Source organism: Ovis aries, chromosome 2 (genome assembly GCF_016772045.2).
Source record: "Ovis aries strain OAR_USU_Benz2616 breed Rambouillet chromosome 2, ARS-UI_Ramb_v3.0, whole genome shotgun sequence".
NCBI classification, from domain to species: domain Eukaryota; kingdom Metazoa; phylum Chordata; class Mammalia; order Artiodactyla; family Bovidae; genus Ovis; species Ovis aries.
Genome location: NC_056055.1, coordinates 229,749,784 through 229,771,643, shown reverse-complemented (window position 1 = coordinate 229,771,643; position 21,860 = coordinate 229,749,784). Strand labels below are relative to the sequence as shown.

At 33.7% G+C, this 21,860-nt stretch overlaps 1 protein-coding gene across 5 annotated transcripts in view; it reads right to left on the bottom strand.

The window, feature by feature from the left end:
* AGFG1 (ArfGAP with FG repeats 1) overlaps positions 1–21,860 on the bottom strand; it is an 85,463-nt gene that overhangs the window by 14,482 nt on the left and 49,121 nt on the right. For 3 of the 5 annotated variants that reach the window (XM_027965263.3, XM_027965264.3, XM_042244333.2), the window contains exons 3-10: positions 18,947–19,062; positions 15,137–15,299; positions 13,759–13,912; positions 8,442–8,561; positions 6,413–6,622; positions 5,150–5,330; positions 2,511–2,590; positions 2,201–2,293 (exon numbers count right to left, since the gene is read on the bottom strand). In XM_027965263.3, coding sequence (XP_027821064.1) covers positions 2,201–2,293; positions 2,511–2,590; positions 5,150–5,330; positions 6,413–6,622; positions 8,442–8,561; positions 13,759–13,912; positions 15,137–15,299; positions 18,947–19,062 — 1,117 coding nt within the window. The remainder of the gene's footprint in view (positions 1–2,200; positions 2,294–2,510; positions 2,591–5,149; positions 5,331–6,412; positions 6,623–8,441; positions 8,562–13,758; positions 13,913–15,136; positions 15,300–18,946; positions 19,063–21,860) is intronic. The other 2 variants (XM_027965265.3, XM_060411351.1) reach the window with 1 other exon arrangement.

The window sequence follows — 21,860 nt, the reverse complement described above, 5'->3', positions numbered from 1 at the left end:
ATATTTTACCTTGAAATAAAAATTTGGGGACATACTAGATTCACCTTTCAATAAATTTTGCTTAGACTAATATTAAAACTACTTTATATTATCTGAACAAGCTTTTTGAGATATAATTTGTACACTTTACATTATTTCACATCTTATATAGAACCTTAACTTTAAGGACTTTTGTACTCTAAATAACAGTGGGGGTGATAATCCTTAACTCTAATAACAGAACCAGTCTGGAGGTACAATCACCAAAAAATAAATAAATAAATAAATAATAGGAATGATTTACCAAGCATATGGGCTTCCCAAGTGGCACTAGTGGTAAAGAACCTGCCTGCCAATGCAAGAGATGTAAGAAATGCGGCTTCAATTCCTGGGTTGGGAAGATCCCTTGGAAGAGGCCATGACAACTATAGTATTCTTGCCTGGAGAATTCCATTGACAGAGGAGCCTGGCAGGCTACAGTCCATAGGGTCGAAAAGAGTCAGACACAATTGAACGACTAAACACACAAACACACCCCAACTCTATACAACAATGCAAAGACGATACAAGGTGATCTGCATCATCTAATTTTCACAATATCCCTGACAGAGAATACTGTTCACATTCTACAGAAAAAGATAATAAAGCTCAGAGGAGTTAGATCAACATGATCTTGGTCAAGGTATAATGTTTCCATCCTTCAGTTTCAATGGGGTTAAATAGCTTTAAACATCTCAACAGTTATTATTATTACTGCAAATAATGTATTTTCCTCACTTTTTCTCCATTCATTAAAAAAATAATATACAGAAAGCATTTTTAGGATTAGCTAGTAAGTAAATACTAAACCAGAATTTGAACACAAATCTGGCTGTATCCAAAACATATGCACTTAACTTCCCTGAGCCTCAGTCATCTCAGCTGTTAAGACTGATTAAAACATCTGATGAGAGTTAAGAGGACTAAATGAGACAATGTACAAAATACCACGTCATGAGACATTTTAAAAATTCATTCCATGAAGTCAAAATTCTATGCTCAGAAACAGAAATATTATATACATCATCAGTGATGAATAGTATATTTTGTCCAAAACACAACAGAAATCTGAAATAATCACTGATTATGTTTAAGCATAGTGTATTTATGTTTTTGAATGAAAATAAATCATTAAAAATTATGTGCAAAATTCAAATACTTATACAACATGTATTCTGTGAGATAGCAACAGATTATGAATGAAGACATTATATGAAAATGGAAGTTATGGTTCAAACTTTCAGTATTACAGTTCTCAACCTTGCCAATGACAAAACAATATGCTAGTAATTAGTAGTTCTTAATGGCGCAAATTTATTGTGATATTATAAGCACCTTACTCTCTCAAAATATCACATCAACATATGCTCTAAGTCAAGTTTAAGGCTTTAGTTCTAAAGTTATCTAAATCTAAAAACCGACAAATTCAGCTTAATGGGTACTGGGTCATACCACATGCACCTGCCAACACTCCAAGGTACTGGCAAATATCTCTGGTGTTCAGGGCAATAAGACAAAAATCAAAGAGGCAAAATATAAGAAATATGTGGCTAGCTTACAATATGAATCAAAAAGAAAAAAGAGGGGGAGGGATAAAGAGGATTTTTTTAAAAAATTATAAAAAGAGAAAATATTCGAATTATTATATCCCAAATTAAACCAGTTTCAACAACCCCTCAAAAAATGTTAACAACCCTAAAAGAGATACACATTGGAAAAATACCTCATTATCAAGATCTCATGTATCAATAATAAAATCCATCCATTCCTTGCAATCTCAAGCAAAGGAAAAAACATGACACATATTTTCAATTGAGTTATAATCAATAATTGTGAAACCTGATCAACAAATAAGTCAGAATTATAATGTTCAAGTACCACCTCTGTCATGAATGGGCAGTGGGGAGTTAAGGCTTTAACTCTCATCTCTATGCTTGATTCCACACCCAAAAAATGAAACCTTTCAGTGGTGAGTGCTAGGTAACTTCCATGGTCCATTTTCAACTATTAGGTTCCAGGATTCTATAAACTTTCAGCTAGCATATGTTTTCATAGACGAAACTAATCCACTTCACAGTCAATTCAGTAAGAAAGGAACCTTATTTTCTAATGTTCTTCATATAGTGTCTTTGTGGTATATACCTTTCCCAAAGTTTACTGTTCTGTAATTTACATTTCTTACCTGTTGCTCCTCTGGCATTGGTCTGAAATGGATTTGTAGAAGATGCCACAGAAGGACCAGCAGCAGCAACAAATGGATTTGTGGAAGGTGTAGCTTTAAAAAATTATAAGATACACTATAAAATCCTAATGCATTTGTATTCAATTACTTAAAATATTTGTTCATATATTTATGAAGATAGAAAATTAGAGCTTTCTAACAATAAACTGGTGCTTTGATTGTCTTCTGGTATCCCTAAGAAAATGCAATACAATATATACATATATTTGGACTCCATATAAAAACCAATACATATACCAGAAACACATACCTCCAAATGGAGCAGGCACACTTGAAGACGCAGGCTGTGTCTGTGCAGAAGCACCCACTGGCACTGTTCCAAAAACATTACTGAAAACAAGTATTGAAAGAATTCATATTTTGAGAGGGGGAAAAGAGCAAAGGTAATCTAACAACAGGGTTGCCATAAAATATGGAAAAAATAATACTGAACATATCATGCATCACATCAGCTTTCAAACTTTTAAGTCTTAGAATTCATTTACATTCTAAAAAAAACAAGAACCCCAAAGAGCTTCGATACTATATCTACCAATATATAGTACATCAATTAAAACAGAAATTTAAGAATTTTTAATTCATTTGAAAATAACAATATTATCTGATACTTTTAACAAGTCTCTTTAATGGCTGGCTTAATAGATGATCAATTTGTTGTGATATGTTGTTTAGCTTGGTGCATATGAAGAAAAAACTGGCCTCAGGTGGCATCACAGTTGAACAAAACAGAATTTTAACACCTTTTCCAGATAACTATGTATATCTTGCTTGATATCATTCCAGAAACAACAGTTACAATTTCCTAAAGGTTAGCTGCAATATGGCCCAACTCTCATATCTGTATAGGAGGAGAAGGGAAGGACAGAGGATGAGATGGTTGGATAGTATCATCAACGCAATGGACATGAGTTTGAGCAAACTCCTGGAGACGGTGAAGGACACGGAAGCCTGGAATGCTGCAGTTCATGCGGTTTCAAAGGTGGACACAACTTTGCGACTCAGCAACAGCTGTGATATGGAATCTGAAACCCTATCAATGAACTCTGATGCACTCTTAAAGTAACATCCAGTAGTCTATCTTACACTTTAAATGAATCTTTTACTACTTTCGTATCATTTGGAAAATACTTGACGCCAATCTTCAAAATGTCAATATATTTCCTTACGCAAAATAAAAAAACAACCATTAATATCACCATCCATGTCATCAGAAAAGCAGTAGGAAGCTTAATATTAAGCTCATGGTGGTTAATAAATTTTCCGAAATTCTACTTAGCTGCTTGAGACTGTGTATTTTAGCCATTGTTTTCCCTAAAGTGACAGACTTAAAATTTCATTTTTGAGAAAATGTCTAACAAATATCCAAATCTCAATAACCATGGTTTGTTTAGCAATCATACTTCCAAGAAAAAAATGGTGTTCCATAAAACAAGTAGCTGGTTCATTCCACAACTCAAAAAACCATATAAGTTGATTTTCCTCAAGACAGCTTTATACTTCAGTATACGGCAGAACTACTCGATGCATACCATACTTCAATACAGAGAAAATTAAGACATGTTTCAGGGTCTAGACTTAATAAAGTCAAATTCCTTTACACTGCTTCATCAAGCATATTCATAATAAAAACTGAATCAAAAATATTCCTAAGTAAAACTGAATGTGTGGTAGCAAGGAATGACTATTAGATGACTGCTGGTACAGCCTGGCACTGGAGCCATAATTCAATGCTAAGTCACCATCAAGTCTTAACCTATTAAAGAGTTTCTATACCATGAATACAAATGTCAATTAATGAAAACACAAACAACCACTCAGAATTATTATGAATTTAGTTTTAACCTCACAAACCTTAGGAATGGGTCTTAGGTACTTCAAATATTCCATGTGTTATACTCTGGGGAGCACTTATTATGAGTATAATGTAATATCAATAAACCATTTCATTACATATACCTGTGTTTCCAGACTTTATGGCCACCTTGCTATAGTTCACTATTTTATATGTCTAATGTAGTCAATATTAGTAAAGCAAAAATACAGAAATACTCTGAATTTTATTCTTTGGATTCAATCTTTCCCATCTGCCATACAGAAAATGTGTTACTGGAGAATAAGCCCAACTAACTAGTGTCGCAATCCTATCATTTTTTTCTGGAAAAGGTGCTAAAAGGGAAAAAAAGTTACTCGGATAAAAGAGACAATCTATAGGAATGGAAAATCAAGGGTAAGACATTGTACAGATAAGTCACCTATACTTCTGGGCCTGCTTCCTTGACCCAAAAAGAAGTCAAAAATCTAGAAGAGTTTTTAAAGATCAAATGTTTTTAAAATGTGGTAGACTCTCTTCTGCCAAGAATTCCTTACACCATACATACACAAACACTGAAACAGATACATCTATTTATAAATACCAGTGTGACAGAAAAGATACAGGACTAATCTTGGGTTCTGGTGCAAATCTTTCTAAAACTTTACTTACAACTCAGGCTACAACATGTTACTTTCAGTGTTTAATCTTCATGACTAAAAACTGTACCTTAAAAGTAAGTAATTCTGTAAACAGATTCTCTGAGTATAATTAAATTTGTATTTAACAATTTAACACATCCATTTCAAGATGAGTATATACTCTAAATTATATTTCAGCATTCAAGGAGAAAAAGTACTTTTGATTAAATAAAAAATATAAAACGATGGTAAATCCCCTATGGTAATTACTCAAGGAGTATATTTTAACTAAAAAACGTAAACTCGTAACTTTCTTCAAACTTAGGAAAATATTCAAGAATCTTTTAAATTAAGCCCCAAATAGTGATTACTTAACAACATAATTATTCAAAGTTGAAAAAAAGCTTAAATATGAAACACAAGACAATGACAAGCTACCTGCTAGCATTACTTGTGGAAGTATACGCGTTACTGGAGGTGGCAGCAGAGCTGAAAACACTGTCCAGTTCTGCCAGGGCTGCATACTTGTCTGAAGATGCACTTGACTGACTGGGAACTGAAACCACAGAACCAACAGGAGCTTTACCTGTGGTCCCAAACCCACTACCCTGATCACCACCTATGAACAAACAAAAACAAATTAAATCAAAGATTTTAACTTACGCTTATCCTTTCAACTTATCTTGGCACTTATTTGCCATGATGTGTGAATTTAAAACTGATTTGGAGCTTAGCAAATAAATGGACATGATTCTAGAGTCTTACCTAATAAATAAATACTCCAGAAAATACTGGACAAGTTTGGTGCTATACATTCCACTCTGATAAAAATAAAATACTCTGTCTGAAATAAAAACTAAGACCTGGTACCAATGACATGTCTAGGTTACATATAAGAAGAAAATTCTCAAACTGCTACATTAAATCTGCAAGATGGGGACAACTCAATCAAGCACACATATACACTCATCTAAGCTGGACCTATGTGAACTCAATCTATTAATAATATCATCTTCCCAGGGTTGTTTACAAAAAAATTAAGTGACAGTAATAAGATAAGTAAGAGTAACAAGATAAGTAATAAGTAACACTTACTATGCGCCAGATGCTGTTCTAAATACCTCTCACGCAGTAACACATACAACACAACTTTTTAAGTTGAATGCTATTTCTATTGCTCTTGGTGGGGAGATGAGAAATCATGCTCAGAGATCAGAATCCAGTCTGAAAGCAGACCCCAGCTGTTCTCCTTACTACACTATGCACTTTGAGAGGCAAAAATACTAGCCTTACGACCATAACTGGGTATAAAAATACACTGCAAATAGGCTTTATTTCTTTTTAAATAAATACTAAAATAGTCATAGAAAATAGCTCAAAATTAATACATCATAGAAACCACCAAATAATCCTCTAGTCATCTCTTGGCCCTTTTGGCCTTTAGAACAATAAAGCATGCTAAGACAAAATTAAATTTTTGTCAATTATTTTCTTTTAAATCTAGAAGTTTACAAACTAGTTTCTAGGCTTTCTACCGTGTGGTTATTTCAGATCCAAAATGGGCTGAATAGTCACGAAAATTTAGTGTAGATAAAACCTATACACAATGAAGAAAAGTATCCTCAGAATTTAATAAATAGAACCAAATGTAGAAGACTGCTTAATACACAAATTTGTATTCTTTTCTTTAAAGCTTGATACCTTGCCCAGCACTGAAGATATTGTCTAAATTAGCAAGTGCCGCATATTTGTCTGTTGTCTGTAGACCAGCTTTGTTCGCTGAAACTTTACTAACAGCTGAAGCTGTTTGATGACTCTGGGATGTATTGAAGGTTCCAAAATCAGCACTGGAGGATTTGGGGAAGTTATCAAAATGAGCAAAATTAGCATTTACTGATCCAGCACTTCCACCTGTAATGGAATAGACAGAAAACTTGAAACTGCTAGACTTTCCCAATATCCTTTGATAGATTATATGATCATTTCTTCTTAAACTAAGTTTCCTATAAGCAATCCTAAAATCTTAAAAGTAAGAATTGGCAAATGGCATTCAACTTGAATCATCTACACATGACCATTCACAGTCTACAAAACTAGATTTTCAAAGGTCCTGACAACATATAGGGCAACAAGTTCCTATGGCGTAATTGTGTAATTACCTATCCTGGAATGAACAAAATAATTCACCGGAGAGTCTCCATGCTACTCAGTCTTATTGTACTTGAAGAGCTACTACTCAATTCCACATAATTTAATGTACACACAACACTACAATGTCTTCAGTAAAATTATGCTAACATATTTCAAGGAAAAAATAAGAGCACTTAATAAATAAATAATATAAATAAAACATCAATTTTATTCTACTAAGATTTTAAAGACTGTTCTATATTCTAGAATCTTCCCTAACATACTACCAAAATATTAAAAACCAGTATATATTCATTCTATGCTTCTGATGCAATACTTTTGATGTTTGTTCTTTATACCTACACATTAGTTTCAGCAATCAAGATAGTAGATATAGATACATGTATATACAGTTATAGATTAAACTGAGAGCAACACGCACTTAAAGGTATTTCAGAAAGAGACATTACACCCTATTTAAAAAAAAAAAAAACACTTTCCATCAATCAGTTTTTTATACATTCTAAAACAAATACATGTCTTACAGAAATTAAACTCTGTTTTTGATTAAAACTAAATGTTTGTATTTAAAAGACTGTGATCTGTTACAAGGAACTGGTGAACAAAGCACATACTAAGTTTTTAAAATCTGTATGAAGAAAGTTATTTCAAATTAATAAAAACAATTATTAAGGCAACTGTTACTGTACACTATTGTGTTCTCCGAGTTTAGCAATAGTGAGGAGAGTAGAAGTGCGAATTTATGGAGAATTATCGTGAAAGGATGATTAAAATTCTATAACTGAAAAACCTATAAAATATACCATTAAACATACAAATTAGTAAAAGATGCCTACTTGACAACAGAACTTACTGTTGGAAGCCTGGAGAGGAAAAGCTGAAGTAAATTCACCAAAACTGCAGCTAGATGAAAGCATTCTAAATGCTGGACAGCCAGAAATTATGTAAATGATGAAATTTAAAGAAAAAAAAAGAAAGTTGAAGGAAAAGGCTTTAAGACAATACAGAGTTAAAAGTTGAAAGAAAAGCAATCAGCCAAAGATCTAAACAAAGGTTCAATGAGTTTCTGAAAATGATACAGTTTACGGGTAAGTATTCAATGTTTAAAGACCAATTCCTGCACAGAAAACTATATGAAGTTTATCAAAGTGATTATTAAATAATCTACTCAACCAATTATTTTCTGAAGCTTGCTGCCCTGAAAAGTACTTACATTTTTAGTTCTATGGAAATAATTAACTAGCTTCTTTTATTTAGAGCCTAAATTAAATCAAAACGTATTTTGTGAACCTAAAAAACTATTACTTCTTCAATGTCTCCGTGCGTAAGAAATTTAAGAAAGATTCATGTGCAGGAAAAGGAAAACAGATATGAATTAGACAAAACACTAGTGTCCAGAAAAACAAATAAAGAAAAATATAAAGATTTCAGGTTTCCCCAGAGCTTTGTAAAACAGAACTATTTTAAAACCAGATAATCACAGAATTTAAGTTTAGAATAATTTTCCAAAACTATATCTACAGAGTTGTATTCTATTTTTTAAAGTAAACATTTAATCATAATGCTGGAGAGGCTCTACCTGTGGTTTGGGGCTGAAAAGAAGAGTGACTTGCTGTGGGGAAACCTCCAAAATTACTCGAACCACTAGACTGTCCAAATGCATCAAAGTCTGCAAAATCTGCATTTGCAGAATTCTGAGCTGTAAATGGTAAGGAATAATACATGTTAATGAATATGAAAACTATAAATAAAAAATATGATAAATGAGTTTAAGAATTTTATGAAAGTTTCCATGTTTCATAACTTAAAGAAAATTCATTTAGAAATCAGATTTTAAGTTCTACAAATGTTTATTTCACCCAACCGCAAGCAATTCATCAAAGGGCATCCAGTACGATGATAAATTTGTACACAAATAGCCTTTGAGTGGCATCACGAATAGTACTATAAAGTGACTCTATTAAAGGAATCTCTGAATTAACAGCACTAAACACAAGTTTCAGTAAAGCAGAGAGATATGGGATACAGGATACATTTGGAAAATTGAGATTTAAAATGGTGATTCACCAGTTACATGAATCATATGAAAACGGCTTGATTACATTAAAAATTTTTGTTGTTTTTAAGCTTGCAACTATGTTACATCATAGCAGACTTTAAAAAAAGCAAAAAGTTGGACATGGATCATCAAATAAACTGAAGAAACTCATATTTTATTAGGAGGCTTATCATATTAAAACACATATTAACTTAAGAAACAATAAAAACTAGTAAAAATTATACCATAAATACACCTCAAACCTACTGAAAAAGACCAACTGGCATTTCCCAACTGGTAACCAATCTAACAGCAAAGTCCTAGGCTTCTATAAAGTTAATATGTAAGGTAAAACAAAAGATTTTTTAAAAGGCCAAAACAGATGCTGGATAAGATTTTTACAGAGGATAAGATAAGAATAAGAAGTGGTTGATATGCAGGAAAGTGAATGCTAAATGGTAAGAGTGAAAAGGATGTCCAACAAAGTGAGTGAGCCACTTTAAATTCCTTGGCAGGCAATTCTATTTCTAGACAGTTTTTGTAAGACTACTACAAATGAGCATACAGCTAATTCTAATAGCTAAACAATGTATTTTTTATAATAATGAAAAATCAGAAACTCAAATGGCCAGTAATTAGGGATTACTTAATTAAAGAACATTACATGATGAATATAATATAGCCATTAAGAAATATATCATGTAAAGAATATTTAGCTTTATACAAAAATACTTATAGCAAAGTAAACAAGATAAATAGGTTAATAAATTCCAGATATATCTTCATGTGGTAACTTCGTTAAACATGATATCATGTGCATACAAAATCTGCATTTTAGTTAAATGGAAGTAGTGAGATTTCAGGTAGGTATCATGTCCTGAGCTTGCCTTTTTCAGTGAGTCTGTACTCTACTTGGGCTTCCCTGGTGGCTCAGAGGTAACAAGCCAAAAGAAGTCACTAAGCAAAAAAAATTGTCTGTTAAAGTAAAACATTATTCTAGGAAGAAAATCAGCAAAACTTACAGCATTTCCTGTAACTGCTCTTTTTTTTTTTTTAGTCTAACTGGGTATGATAACGAGCAGGGGGACATGTACATAAAGAAGATCAGACCCCCTTTTCCTACACATCTGTGCCAACCTACCACTTCTGACATGTGGAGTGCTATCCCACTTTGCTCTTGAAAACCTTTATAAAACCAATTGTCTTGGCCCTCAAATACCACACAGAAGTACCTAAATTAAAAGGCTGCTTACTGCTTAACATAAATTCTGTATTTTCTTGACTCCCTACATTATGTCTGTTTTTATTTAATAAGATAAAATTCAACTTTACAGGCTGAAATTTTACTTTCCCCAAAATACATATAATAGAAGAAATACTAATAGATTAAAAAATGTTTTAATTAATTTCTCAAAAAATATTTTGAAACAAGTATCTATACCAGTTTAAATTATATATAAGGTTAAACAGTTTACTGGCACATTGCTGACAAGACCATAAGTGCAGTTTAATGAAAAGGGAATCTAAGATAAGAGTCAGACAACTCCATCTTAACATGAGAAACTGTAAACCCTTGGATTAGTCCCTCATTGTTCTGGCTCTACCAGTATTCTTACTAATATGAGAAGATTCATTAGATGGCCTCTACTAATAAAACCAACACTATGATTCTACAACTTATAAAAAAATAGGAATAATTTCTTATCAGCTTTAAAATGCTAATCCAAAGAAAATTCTAAAAGACAAAGTAAGTTTCTTAAGGCGAAAACAGATAATACAACTGTAAACCAAATGAAAAGAGAACATGATATATGAAGTTCTCAAATTCAGAGTAGATTATATTTCAAAAGGCAAGTTTCCAAGTTTTTGGAACCCTTAGCTGTATGGTTGAGAACAACAAATGAAATACATCTGTCCCTTGTATAAACAGGAATGGGTCCCTAAGCTAGTCTGTGGCTTATAACCTGAAATATATATGACTATGTAGTCTATAATAATATATACTGAACATTTAACTTATATTTAGAACATCATATGGGAAAAACTTACATTTAACATGTTTTAAACATAAGGAAAAAAAATTAGTTCAATGTAATCCATTTTGCTTATCAAGTCTGTTTTATCATATCTATAATTTTCCAACCAGAGCACCAAACAAACTAATCAAATACCTATTCATTACAACAAAACAGGATTTTGTAATACTTCTATCAGTTCTTATTTATAGATACTGAATCCACTCACTGTTTTCAACAACTTTTTACAGTACATTTTGAAAATTATAAGCGCTATGGAATGAAACTCTGATAAACACAACTTTGGAATTAAACACTAATACATTTTTAAAAACCTACTATCTAGAACCTCAAGCAACTTCTACACAAAGAAATCCAGACTAAAAAGAATGTGACAAAATAGTAAAGAATGCTTTTTATATAATCTTATTCAAAAAGTACAAAAGAGTCAACTCAGTTTAGAATTTAAGGTACTAAGTCAATGGGCCTGAATCTTGCCCAGAGCTGTTTTTACACTTCAGTGAGCAATTGATACTCATGTAAAAGGAAAAAAAAATAAAAATGTAGAGACCAGAGGATAGCAGCCAGCAACTCTCATCAAATCCAGATAACAGACTTCATTTCATCTATACAATATTTTAGATTATTTTCATCAATTCCTAACATTTAAAGCGAGCATTTCAACAAGATTTCTTGCCTCTCTTAAAAGAATCAATATATTAGGAACCCTGAGCCCGCATTTCCATGTGGCAACAGGAGATTACAGAACATCTGCCTCTGAAAGGGGCACTGTGGTCCCTTCCACAGTGCATTACACCACTCATCTGTGTTAACTGGGTGGCAAGGCGACTGAGTTTGACATCCCTCATATAAGATGTGACAATAATCAATGACAGTTTACAGTTTTTATGATATGTTTATTACCAGGTAAGGTAACTATTACATTCCATAGTAAATTATGTTTCTAACTGCCATGTATATTTCTATAGAAGATGACTTTTCCTGAACATAATACTGACCCCATCATCGACACACATCCACACACACTAACTCAGCCAGAATGTTCAAACAAAGAAGGGTAAAGACTTCTGGTTTTTAAGCCATTAAATTTTCTGTAAAAGAACAGGTTTTCCTATAAAATAATGCTAGCCAGATTGGCTTATCTGAATAATTACTGTCTGCCATTAAAGGTTCCATTTGTCACATCAATCTGTTGAGGAGAAAGTTTTCACCCATTACTTTCTTTTGACATGAGAATTTCAGGGCAAGAATTCAGCTATCAATGACTTTAAATCTGTGAACCATGTATGAAAAAGTATAAATTCAGAGTGCTTACAAAGGTTCTGGGAAAAGACATTTCAGATGGAACCAAGACAATGGCTTACACTTAAAAACTACGTAAGGTAAAAAGTAAAAGATGGCATCAACTATACTAGAAGGGAAAATAAATAAGTAATTTTATTAGCTTTTTCTTGCAATATCCATATATATTTTTTATGCTCCTGGAATCAAATGAGGTAAGAAAAGAGTAATCTGAGTAGTCCTTTGTAAAAACAAAAGAACTTTAGGCTAAAAAATTATTACTCTCAGGCAACCTGACTTATTAAACTACTTCCTCACAGACATATCTGTCCTCTACTACATTTCTGTCATATGTGGAAAAGAGACAACAATATTTAATATCTTCAGTCAATCTGATAAAATCATACATCGCTATTTTTTAACATTTATATGTCACAATTAAATAATCACAATTATTTTCAAAAAGCATTTTAAGGGAGTTATTGAAAATATAAAGGTAATCATGGTACAAATCAGTCTGTGGAGTACATTGACTTGTCTATTTTTTGCTAATATGGCTACATAGAAAAGTGTAACATTAATCCCCTGACCTGCAAATTATTCACAAATTGCATTCAGAGACCAAACACACACACATGAAACATGAAATAAGCTGAAAATTTATAAGAGTTTGGCAGCTATTTATCTATCATTTCAAATTATATCTCAATAAGCCTAAAATTGAGATAAGCAGAATATTCATAAATTACAGAAGCTTCACTCTCTATTCATTGATTCTTCCATCAACTCTTTTGACCATCATTCAAAAAGCAAGAGGTGAGAACAGAGAGCTGGAGCTCCTGTCTGCTCAGAGAAGAAACAACTGGCTTCCCGCCTGGAGGATGAAGGGGAAAGATTTTTTTCAGTCTCCTGGACTTCTGCTACTTGGCTAATGTAAGAAATGGAAAACCTACCACAGTCCCAACAACTTATGCTTCCTGATTTCTTACCCTTCTCCGTATAATCTCTTGAAAGAAATCTTCACCCTAGGATCTCTTTTTAAACACATACAGACACAAACATACATAAATCATACCACAAATTCCTTCTGTAGCATAGTCTTAGAAAATGTTTTTATTGATATTCAAAACAAAAATTCCTTTAATACTTGATAGAAATGTGGCTGAAGGTTTTCTATAATTTTCCAAATTATCTCAAACAACATATTTTTTGATACATATACATTAAATAATTTGTACCATTATTATCCAACTATAAGCCAGGACATGAAACTGAAAGGAAAAAAAGGGCAGAGAGCATCACAATTTCACAGGTGAGTAAAAGAAGGTAAAATAAGTCCCAAAATAAAACAGGAAACCAATTCAGTAAGTACTGGCTTTTGTCATATTTATAAAACAGTAAAATACATACATGCAAAAAATGTCTCAAATTATCATATAAAACTGCTTCAAAATGACCAAATGAATTCTTAATTTAGTGCTCCACATTTAATTTGATGATTATTCAAACACTGGCAAAAGCTGCTAGGAAAAAACACTTACCTGCATGACTGTTGAAATGTGCAAAATTAGCAAAATTGGCTGTAGCTGTTGACTGAGGTGCTGGAGCAGCAAAGATGTCTGAGCCAAGATCACTTAAAAGGTCAAACTGCTTCTTTTCCTGCTGCTGCCCTTGGGAGCGACCTACAACAGGGGACTATAATCCACATATTAACTACAAAGAGCTTCCAGTTAGATTTGCTAAACATTTATAAAACTTCTTCCAATTCACCAAGCTTAAAACAGTTTAAAGATTATATAATCTACTTGTAGAGTTTTGAATAAACAAAGGTAAAGTGAAGTAGCTCAGCTGTGTCTGACTCTTTGTGATCCCATGGACTGTAGCCTACCAGGCTCCTTCGTCCATGGGATTTTCCAGGCAAGAGTACTGGAGTGGGTTGCCATTTCCTTCTCCAGGTGATCTTCCCAACTCAGGGATCGAAGGGTCTGCCACATTGCAGGCAGACGCTTTTACCATCTGAGCCATGTTTTCTGAAAAGCACAAATTTTCAACATCTATGCCCATAATTATCTTTTAAGTACAGAGTCAAAAGCAATGAAGTATAATTACAGCAGGTGTTATACCTCAAGACACAAAACAGACTTATTGCTAAGAGTATGATGTTAAGGCTTTCACAGAACAAATCTTTTATCCAAGGGGAAGAGTTACAATATACTGACTTTACCCTTCTCTTCATTTTTTATTCAAAGCTTTCGTGAAAATGGAGCAATTTATCTAGTTGCCCTAGTATATGCATTTTTTTAAGGGTGGAATCCTAGGTATATGCACTTTTTAAAAGGGTGGAATTTAATTCAAATAATAACATGCTTCAGAATCATTCTTATGTAAGACAGACATAATGCCACACAGTAACAGATTTGTCATAACTCATCTGACTGTCATGAAGTATAGAAGCATAAACTCTAGACACCAACTGCTGAAAAGACTTCAGTCTACTCAGTTTTTTAGAATACGTTATGTAATGCAAAGCTACCTGCGTTTCAATGATAAACATGTTTCACCATCAGGATGGGGAAAAAATTCTGTGCTTGAGAAATCCTTTCCTGTAAAAGTGTATCACAAAGGCTATACTGTTCTAAATAACTCTGATGGTCACCACAGATTCATGTTTTACCACTACATGTTACATCTATGACATTGCTCCTGAATACCTTTACAAACTCATATTCGCAATAGCAAAAACCACAAAAACAGACACACTGCAACCACTTAACCAAGTATCTTTCAAGGTATTATAAACCATTAGGACATAGTGCTACTGGTATACAAGTAGCATTATGCAACTGTCTTAATTCCCAAATTCATTGTACTCAATCCTCCTTACGTAGAAGCTTCTAAAAAGACTTAAAAATGACTCACCTGACTAGGCGTGCCCTTATTTAAGTGCAGTGCTGGTGCTGAATCTCCTAAAAGAGATTTCAGTGGTTTGACCTCAGGTGTGCTGCTCGTGCTACTGGCAGAGGACCCTGAAATAGATGCATGGACTGACGCCACCACTTTGGCTTGTTCTGGTGGGACATACCTAAAACATATGAAAAGTTGAAGAGGCAGTTAACTAAGGAAGCGGTAGGGAATACTAAGCTCAAAAAGCTTAACTCTATAATTCTGTACAAGACTGCTTTGATATTAATCTTATTTCAAGAATTGATACCATAAGAGTACACTTAATTAAAATATTCAGAGAAAAGGTAATAAAACAGCAACCACAAAACTTGCTTCAATTATTTACTTAGTTTTTCTAAGATAACAGTATTAACTGCTTTTTTTAAAAAAAAAAGAAGACTTGTAGTTTATCAAGTACTGTAAGATCATAACATTTGAAAACTGGGCAAAAGGAAGGAAAAATATTTATGTTACAGTTAGTAGCCCAAAATATAAAGGTCTATTACAAATCTGTAAGATTAACTATTCAATTTTTAAATGGACAGAAGCAATTCACTGAGAGAGACACAGAAATGAAAACATTTTTATGTAAATTATAATAACATACATTTGGTCTGAGTATAAACTTTACAAATTTTGTTACTCTCTATTAAAATACTGTGCCCCAGAAGTACCATTTCCAATAATCTATCCTTAGGCAATAATTGGGTTAAGTGTAAATAAATGTATGTTACCACAGTACTCTTTTAGATTTCAAAAAAAAACAACAATAAACCAAAATCCATCAGGAGAAAAATGATTGAAAGGGTTATGCTAGTATCTATATTAATACACAGCTGCTCTGTCTTGACATGGAAAGATGTTCATAAGACTTTACAGGTCTTTTAGGTTTAACTCCAGTCATGTAAGAATTCATGGGGTGAAAGGAATAAAGAAAACAGAGAGGAGAAGTGAGAACACAGTGCCCATATATTGGCAGTGCTATCTCCAGGGCTGGCATTCTTTGAGAGCTCTTGCTCACAGAATTTCTGGGTTTGGTTCTAACTACCCTCCTTCCCCACATCACACAGATGGGAGAAGCAGAAAAGCAGAGTTTTTCTACTGTGTTCCACATGTGTGTGCCATGTGTGCTCAGCTGTGTCTGACTCTTTGTGACCCCATGGACTATAGCCTGCCAGGGTCCTGTCTATGCTCCAAAATCAGAGTTCTAATCCTAGCTCCATCACTCAACAGATGTGAAACCCAGGGCAAACAACTTCAGCACTTTGTGCCTCCGAATTTTCTTCTAAAACACTATGGTTACTATGAGGTATAAACAAATTAACATTTACAAAGTACTTATACACAAGCATTGGCTATTATCAAATTATATAATAATCACAAACAACAAAACTGGTTTTTTCAGTATATGGAAGAGATGAAAACAGGAAGTTACATTTTCCCAGTTTGGCTTATCAGTAGTGATGCCAACTTCTGAAAATAGCCAAGCCTTTTTAAAGCATAAAATCAGGTAAGAATCTTTGGCTCAAAGGCTTATGTAGCTACAAGTAAAAAAGCTAACTAAACATGTACATCATAGGAAATGAGTTCAAAGCTTGTTAAAAGAATAATTTCAGAAACCCTTCAGATGACAGCACCAGCCTCAATGTCTTAAGTGTAGCTGCCCACATTGAGGGTTTTTAGAGAGACTGCATTTGGATAATGCTTATGTTGCAGAGAAGGAAATGGCAATCCACTCCAGTACTCTTGCCCGGAAAATACCATGGAGCCTAGTAGGCTCCTCCGTCCATGGGGTCACAGAGAGTTGGACACGACTGAGCGACTTCACTTTCACTTATGTCACATTACAAACCCACTGCACCACCCACTATGTACATGTCAGGCGTGCAGGAGCATGAGTTTAAAATGGAAAAGTCCCAGCCTACCTAAATGCTAGTCACTCCCTCTCCCCTACCCACCAATTGAAGTTTGTATTTGTCTTACTCTTATTAATATTCTGTTTCCTCAGGACAAAAAAGATAACACAAATTATAATTATTTGAGGTTTACAATTATTTGGTTATGGTTTGAATAAATAATTTTTATTATTTTATTTTGTGGCTATTATCACTAATGCAGGGAGAAGGGACTTCCGGTTTTAATTCTATCATCTCTTATTCACACATGCTTTCCTCTTATCAGCTGAAGCTAAAGCATTTGAAAACCCAGTTCTATTTAAACTAACTCTGAGCTGGTAAAAGCGAAACTTCGGAAAATGAAAAATTAGGCCAAGGCTATCAAGGAGAAAGGTCTTAACTACAGGATAAAGGCCTGGGAAATTTAGAACTAAAATGATAAAAAGATAATTATATACTTCATTTTAAGAGAATTATTTATGGCAGCATGTTTTTGCTATCACCTCATCTTGTAAAGTTTTTTTTTTTTTCTTTCCTGAACTAAAATCTTGCTGTTATTTTTTCTTCTATATTCATACCTAATGTTTCCAGTAATGCTGAATATGGCCCTGGCAAAAATTAGTCTCCTCCAGAGAACAGTAAGAATACAAAGTTCACAGAACATACAAATTAGAGCCACTTCTTTCTACTATGCTCACCCAGTGGGAAGTGGAGATATCTCACTCATAACCACAGCAAGTATTCCCTCAACTAGAAGAGTTTTTTGAAGATATTCTCTGGGTTAAAATACAGTTCCTCTGGCAAACAAGAGGCCATTTACTTCATTATCCCTCTATTTATGATTCTCTCTCATCTTTTTAACCTCTCAAGAAGGAAAATACACACTACTGAAACTAAAATACACACACTAAAGAAATAACCAAGAATTCATCACTAATGACTCTTAGTAAGCTAATTTAAATTGTTCTCATACAGCTAAAATGAAGAGCTCAAAGTAGCTGAATATTAGTTCTACGAATATACCCTTGCTAAGTTACTTCAGTTGTGTCCAACTCTGCGTGACCCCATAGATGGCAGCCCACCAGGCTCCCCCATCCCTGGGATTCTCCAGGCAAGAACACTGGAGTGGGCTGCCATTTCCTTCTCCAATGTATGAAAGTGAAAAGTGAAAGTGAAGTCGCTCAGTCGTGTCCGACTCTTGGCGACCCCATGACTGCAGCCTACCAGGCTCCTCTGTCCACGGGATTTTCCAGGCAAGAGTACTGGAGTGGGATGCCATCGCCTTCTCCACAAATATACCTTTGCTCTGCTTTAGAACACTTCACTAGCCACACGTACATCTGTTTTAACTCCTTTTCAAAAATTAACATCTGACAGGTTTAACTTTAAAAGTATGAACACTTCCTTCTTAACAAGGTAGAAAAATGACTTCTTGGGTGAGCAGTTTGAGCAAAGAGGGGTATTTTGAGCAAAAAATTATTGCAACCTGCAATTAAGTGAATAGACTGCTTCATGAGTGCTTTAGCGCAGTGCTTACTATATAAAAGAAACTAAAGAAACACTTGCTAAACAAAGAAAGATTTTTAAGAAAGGAGGTTTTACATGACTACAATGTCTAGAGAAGCTAACAGGGATAGTAAAGGTCTACAAGGAAGAATCCCCAACTTCCCAAAAAAGGGTAAGAGGCCTGGTGGTGACAAAAAGGCTACTGCCAGGCACAGATAAGTTAGGACAAAGCAGAAGTAAAGATTTTTGGAAATCAAATCCAATAAAAGCCAAAGTATAACAAGTTATCTACCTATTTCCTTATTTCCTGTCTACCTACTTATTTCTTACCCATAATTAATGCAATCTGGGGAGCCTTTGCTCTAAATAGAAACTATTCACTCACCATCTTTTCTTTTCATATTTTTCTTGTAGGAACTCTTTCACTTTTTGTGGATCCCTGAAGTCTGGAATTGCTGAAGATCTATCATCAAATAATCCTAGCCAAATCTGTTTACAGACCTTTGGAAAGAATTACAAAAACAAAAGTGTTAAATTCAACATTTTAATGAAATTTTAAGATAATTAAGATTCATTTAGAAAGCTAACCTACTTTAATTTTAATAAGATTGCTTTCAATAGGATATTAATCACAATGAGCAATGAAGAAGCAACAAATGAAGGAACTACATTTATTTTAATGTTATAGCATGCAGTAAAGTCTTATCAACAGCATCACAAAGACCAGCTCCTCAAAGGGAAATAAGTAGTGAAACGGGATCTAAGAGGACCTCAGATTGTTTGATCTTAGAATAATCATAAACTGTAAACCATTAGCAAAGTCATGTAACCTTTATGAATCTCAATTCCTTCACCCCATAAAACAAAGGAATTTGATCAGCAATCTCTTAATCCTTGACAGGTTTAAAAATCAACCAAAAAGAACAAATAAAAAGTACTAGAATCTACACAATTTGTTTTTAAAGTATAATATAAGAAAAATACAAGGCAGCTATGACTCTAGCTTTATAACTGCCTCCTATACTTTTTGCCCCCTAATGGCTAAAAAATGAGAGAGATTATCTAACTTTTTAGTAAAAATCAAAGAAACAAAATGATGCAGTACTCAAATAGGATACAAAGTATAAAAAGAACTGTACAGAAAAAGTTGATAAGGTGTGCTTCATCAAAATTTAAAACTGCTTCTCTTCAGATAAGGCAAGCCACCAACTGATAAAAGGAAGTTACAATATGTTGAAGAGTGGATAGAAAATTTGAACAAACACTTCATCAGAGAAGATACACAGATGGCAAATAAGCAGCCCAAGATCACAGTCCACGTAGAAAACGTAAATTAAAACAATATTGGGCCCCACTACACAGACACCCATACAAACCACCAGAATGGCCAAACAAAAAGACTAAAGCAAGGCAAAGCGAGGCTTTTTTCATGAACTATATCAATCAGAAATGTAATGGAGCATAAGTTCCTGCATTTGGGACCCGCACCAAAAAAGTAGTAATGGAGAAAATGCTTTATGAAGCTTCCCCTAGAAGAATTTTCCTTTTCTCCTCTACAGACCATTGTTTAACTCTCTTGTGCCAGTAAGTTTTTTGATATAGAAGAGTTATTTCTAGACGTTCTTATAAATAAGTGTATTATTATTGAAATAGTTGGTGTTTTGACAAGTATTTATTATAATAATCCAGAAATAACTACTCTACCCACCTCAAGCTACACAGAATGCTTATTTCTGAAATAACAAGGGTTCTAGCCCCACACACACACACACACACACGCACACGACTGGCCATATCATATGCTGGTGAGAATGTGGAACTAGAACGCTCAAGAATGTAAAAATGGTACAATCAGTTTGGGAGATAGTTGGCAGTTTCTTAAAAGTTAAACATATACCTACCATGTAACCCAACCATCCCATTTCTAAGTAAGTACTTAACTTAAGAAACATAAAGGTACATGTCCATGCTCAGATTTATACATAAATGTTCACAGAAGCTTCATTAACCCCAAACAGAAAACAACCCCAATATCCATTAACAGGTAAGTGAATTAATAATTTTGGAATATTTGAGTTAGATACTATTTGGCAAATAAAAATGAACAAATTATTGACACAAGATACTATGTGAATAAACCCTCAGTTATGCTGATTGAGAGACATCAGAACCCACCCCCCCAACAAAGTATACATAGTTAGTATGTATACATGCATAGTATACATATTATGTAATTCCATTCATTTAAAATTTGAGGAAATGTAAACTTATCTATGGTGATGGAATGCAGATCAGGGGATGCACTACAAAGGAGCACAACAATATTCTTGGGGATGATGAAAATGTATGTTATCATGTTACTATAATGATGGTTCACATATGTCGAAGCTCATTAAATTGTACATTTTAAATATATACAATTATAATTACTTATTCCTCAGTAAAACTCTAAAGAACAAGTCCACAAGTTTCCAAAATTATATTACTTTAAAGAACAACACTGTAAAAAGAACACAGTATATAACTTCCAAAGCTTGACAAAATTTTGAGAAATCGGAGATGGAAAAGCAGTATCCTTCTCTAGCTTACCTGCATGCTCACTGAAGTAGATGCAGGAGAAATAAGACAGGAAAAAAGGAGTCACCCTTCTCCTCTCCTCCCATGTACCCCAAGCATGTTTCAGAATAGCATTTCTTGTGGTTCCTTACTACTCTGGTCTCAATACAAATACTATAAAGTCATTAATTAAGGCAGTACATAACAAACACAAAGGTAGTCTTATTATAAAAACATTTCAGTGGAAAAGCCCAAGAAGTGCAAGCACCCAGGAATGGTAATGCAACTTATAGCACAAGTACTATATAAACCCTGTTAGAGGACCAGCTTCTCTAATAAATACTTAGCTACTAAAAAAAAAAAAAAAAAACACACACACAACAAAAACATGATCCAAAAGGATACCTGCACCCCAACGTTCACTGCAGCAGTGTTTACAATAGCGAAGACATGGAACAACCTCCATGTCCATCAACAGAGGAATGGATGAAGAAGATGTGGTGCATATGTATAAAATGGGACACTATTCAGCCACACAAAGAATGAAATAATGCCGTCTGCAGCAGTATCAATGGACCTAGAAATTATCATACTAAGTGAGGTAAGTCAGAGAAAGACAAATATCATATGATATCACTCATATGTACAATCTAATTTTTTTAAAAAAGACATAAATGAACTTTTTCACAAAATAGAAACAGACTTACAGATACTGAAAACAAATTTATGGTTACCAAAGGGGA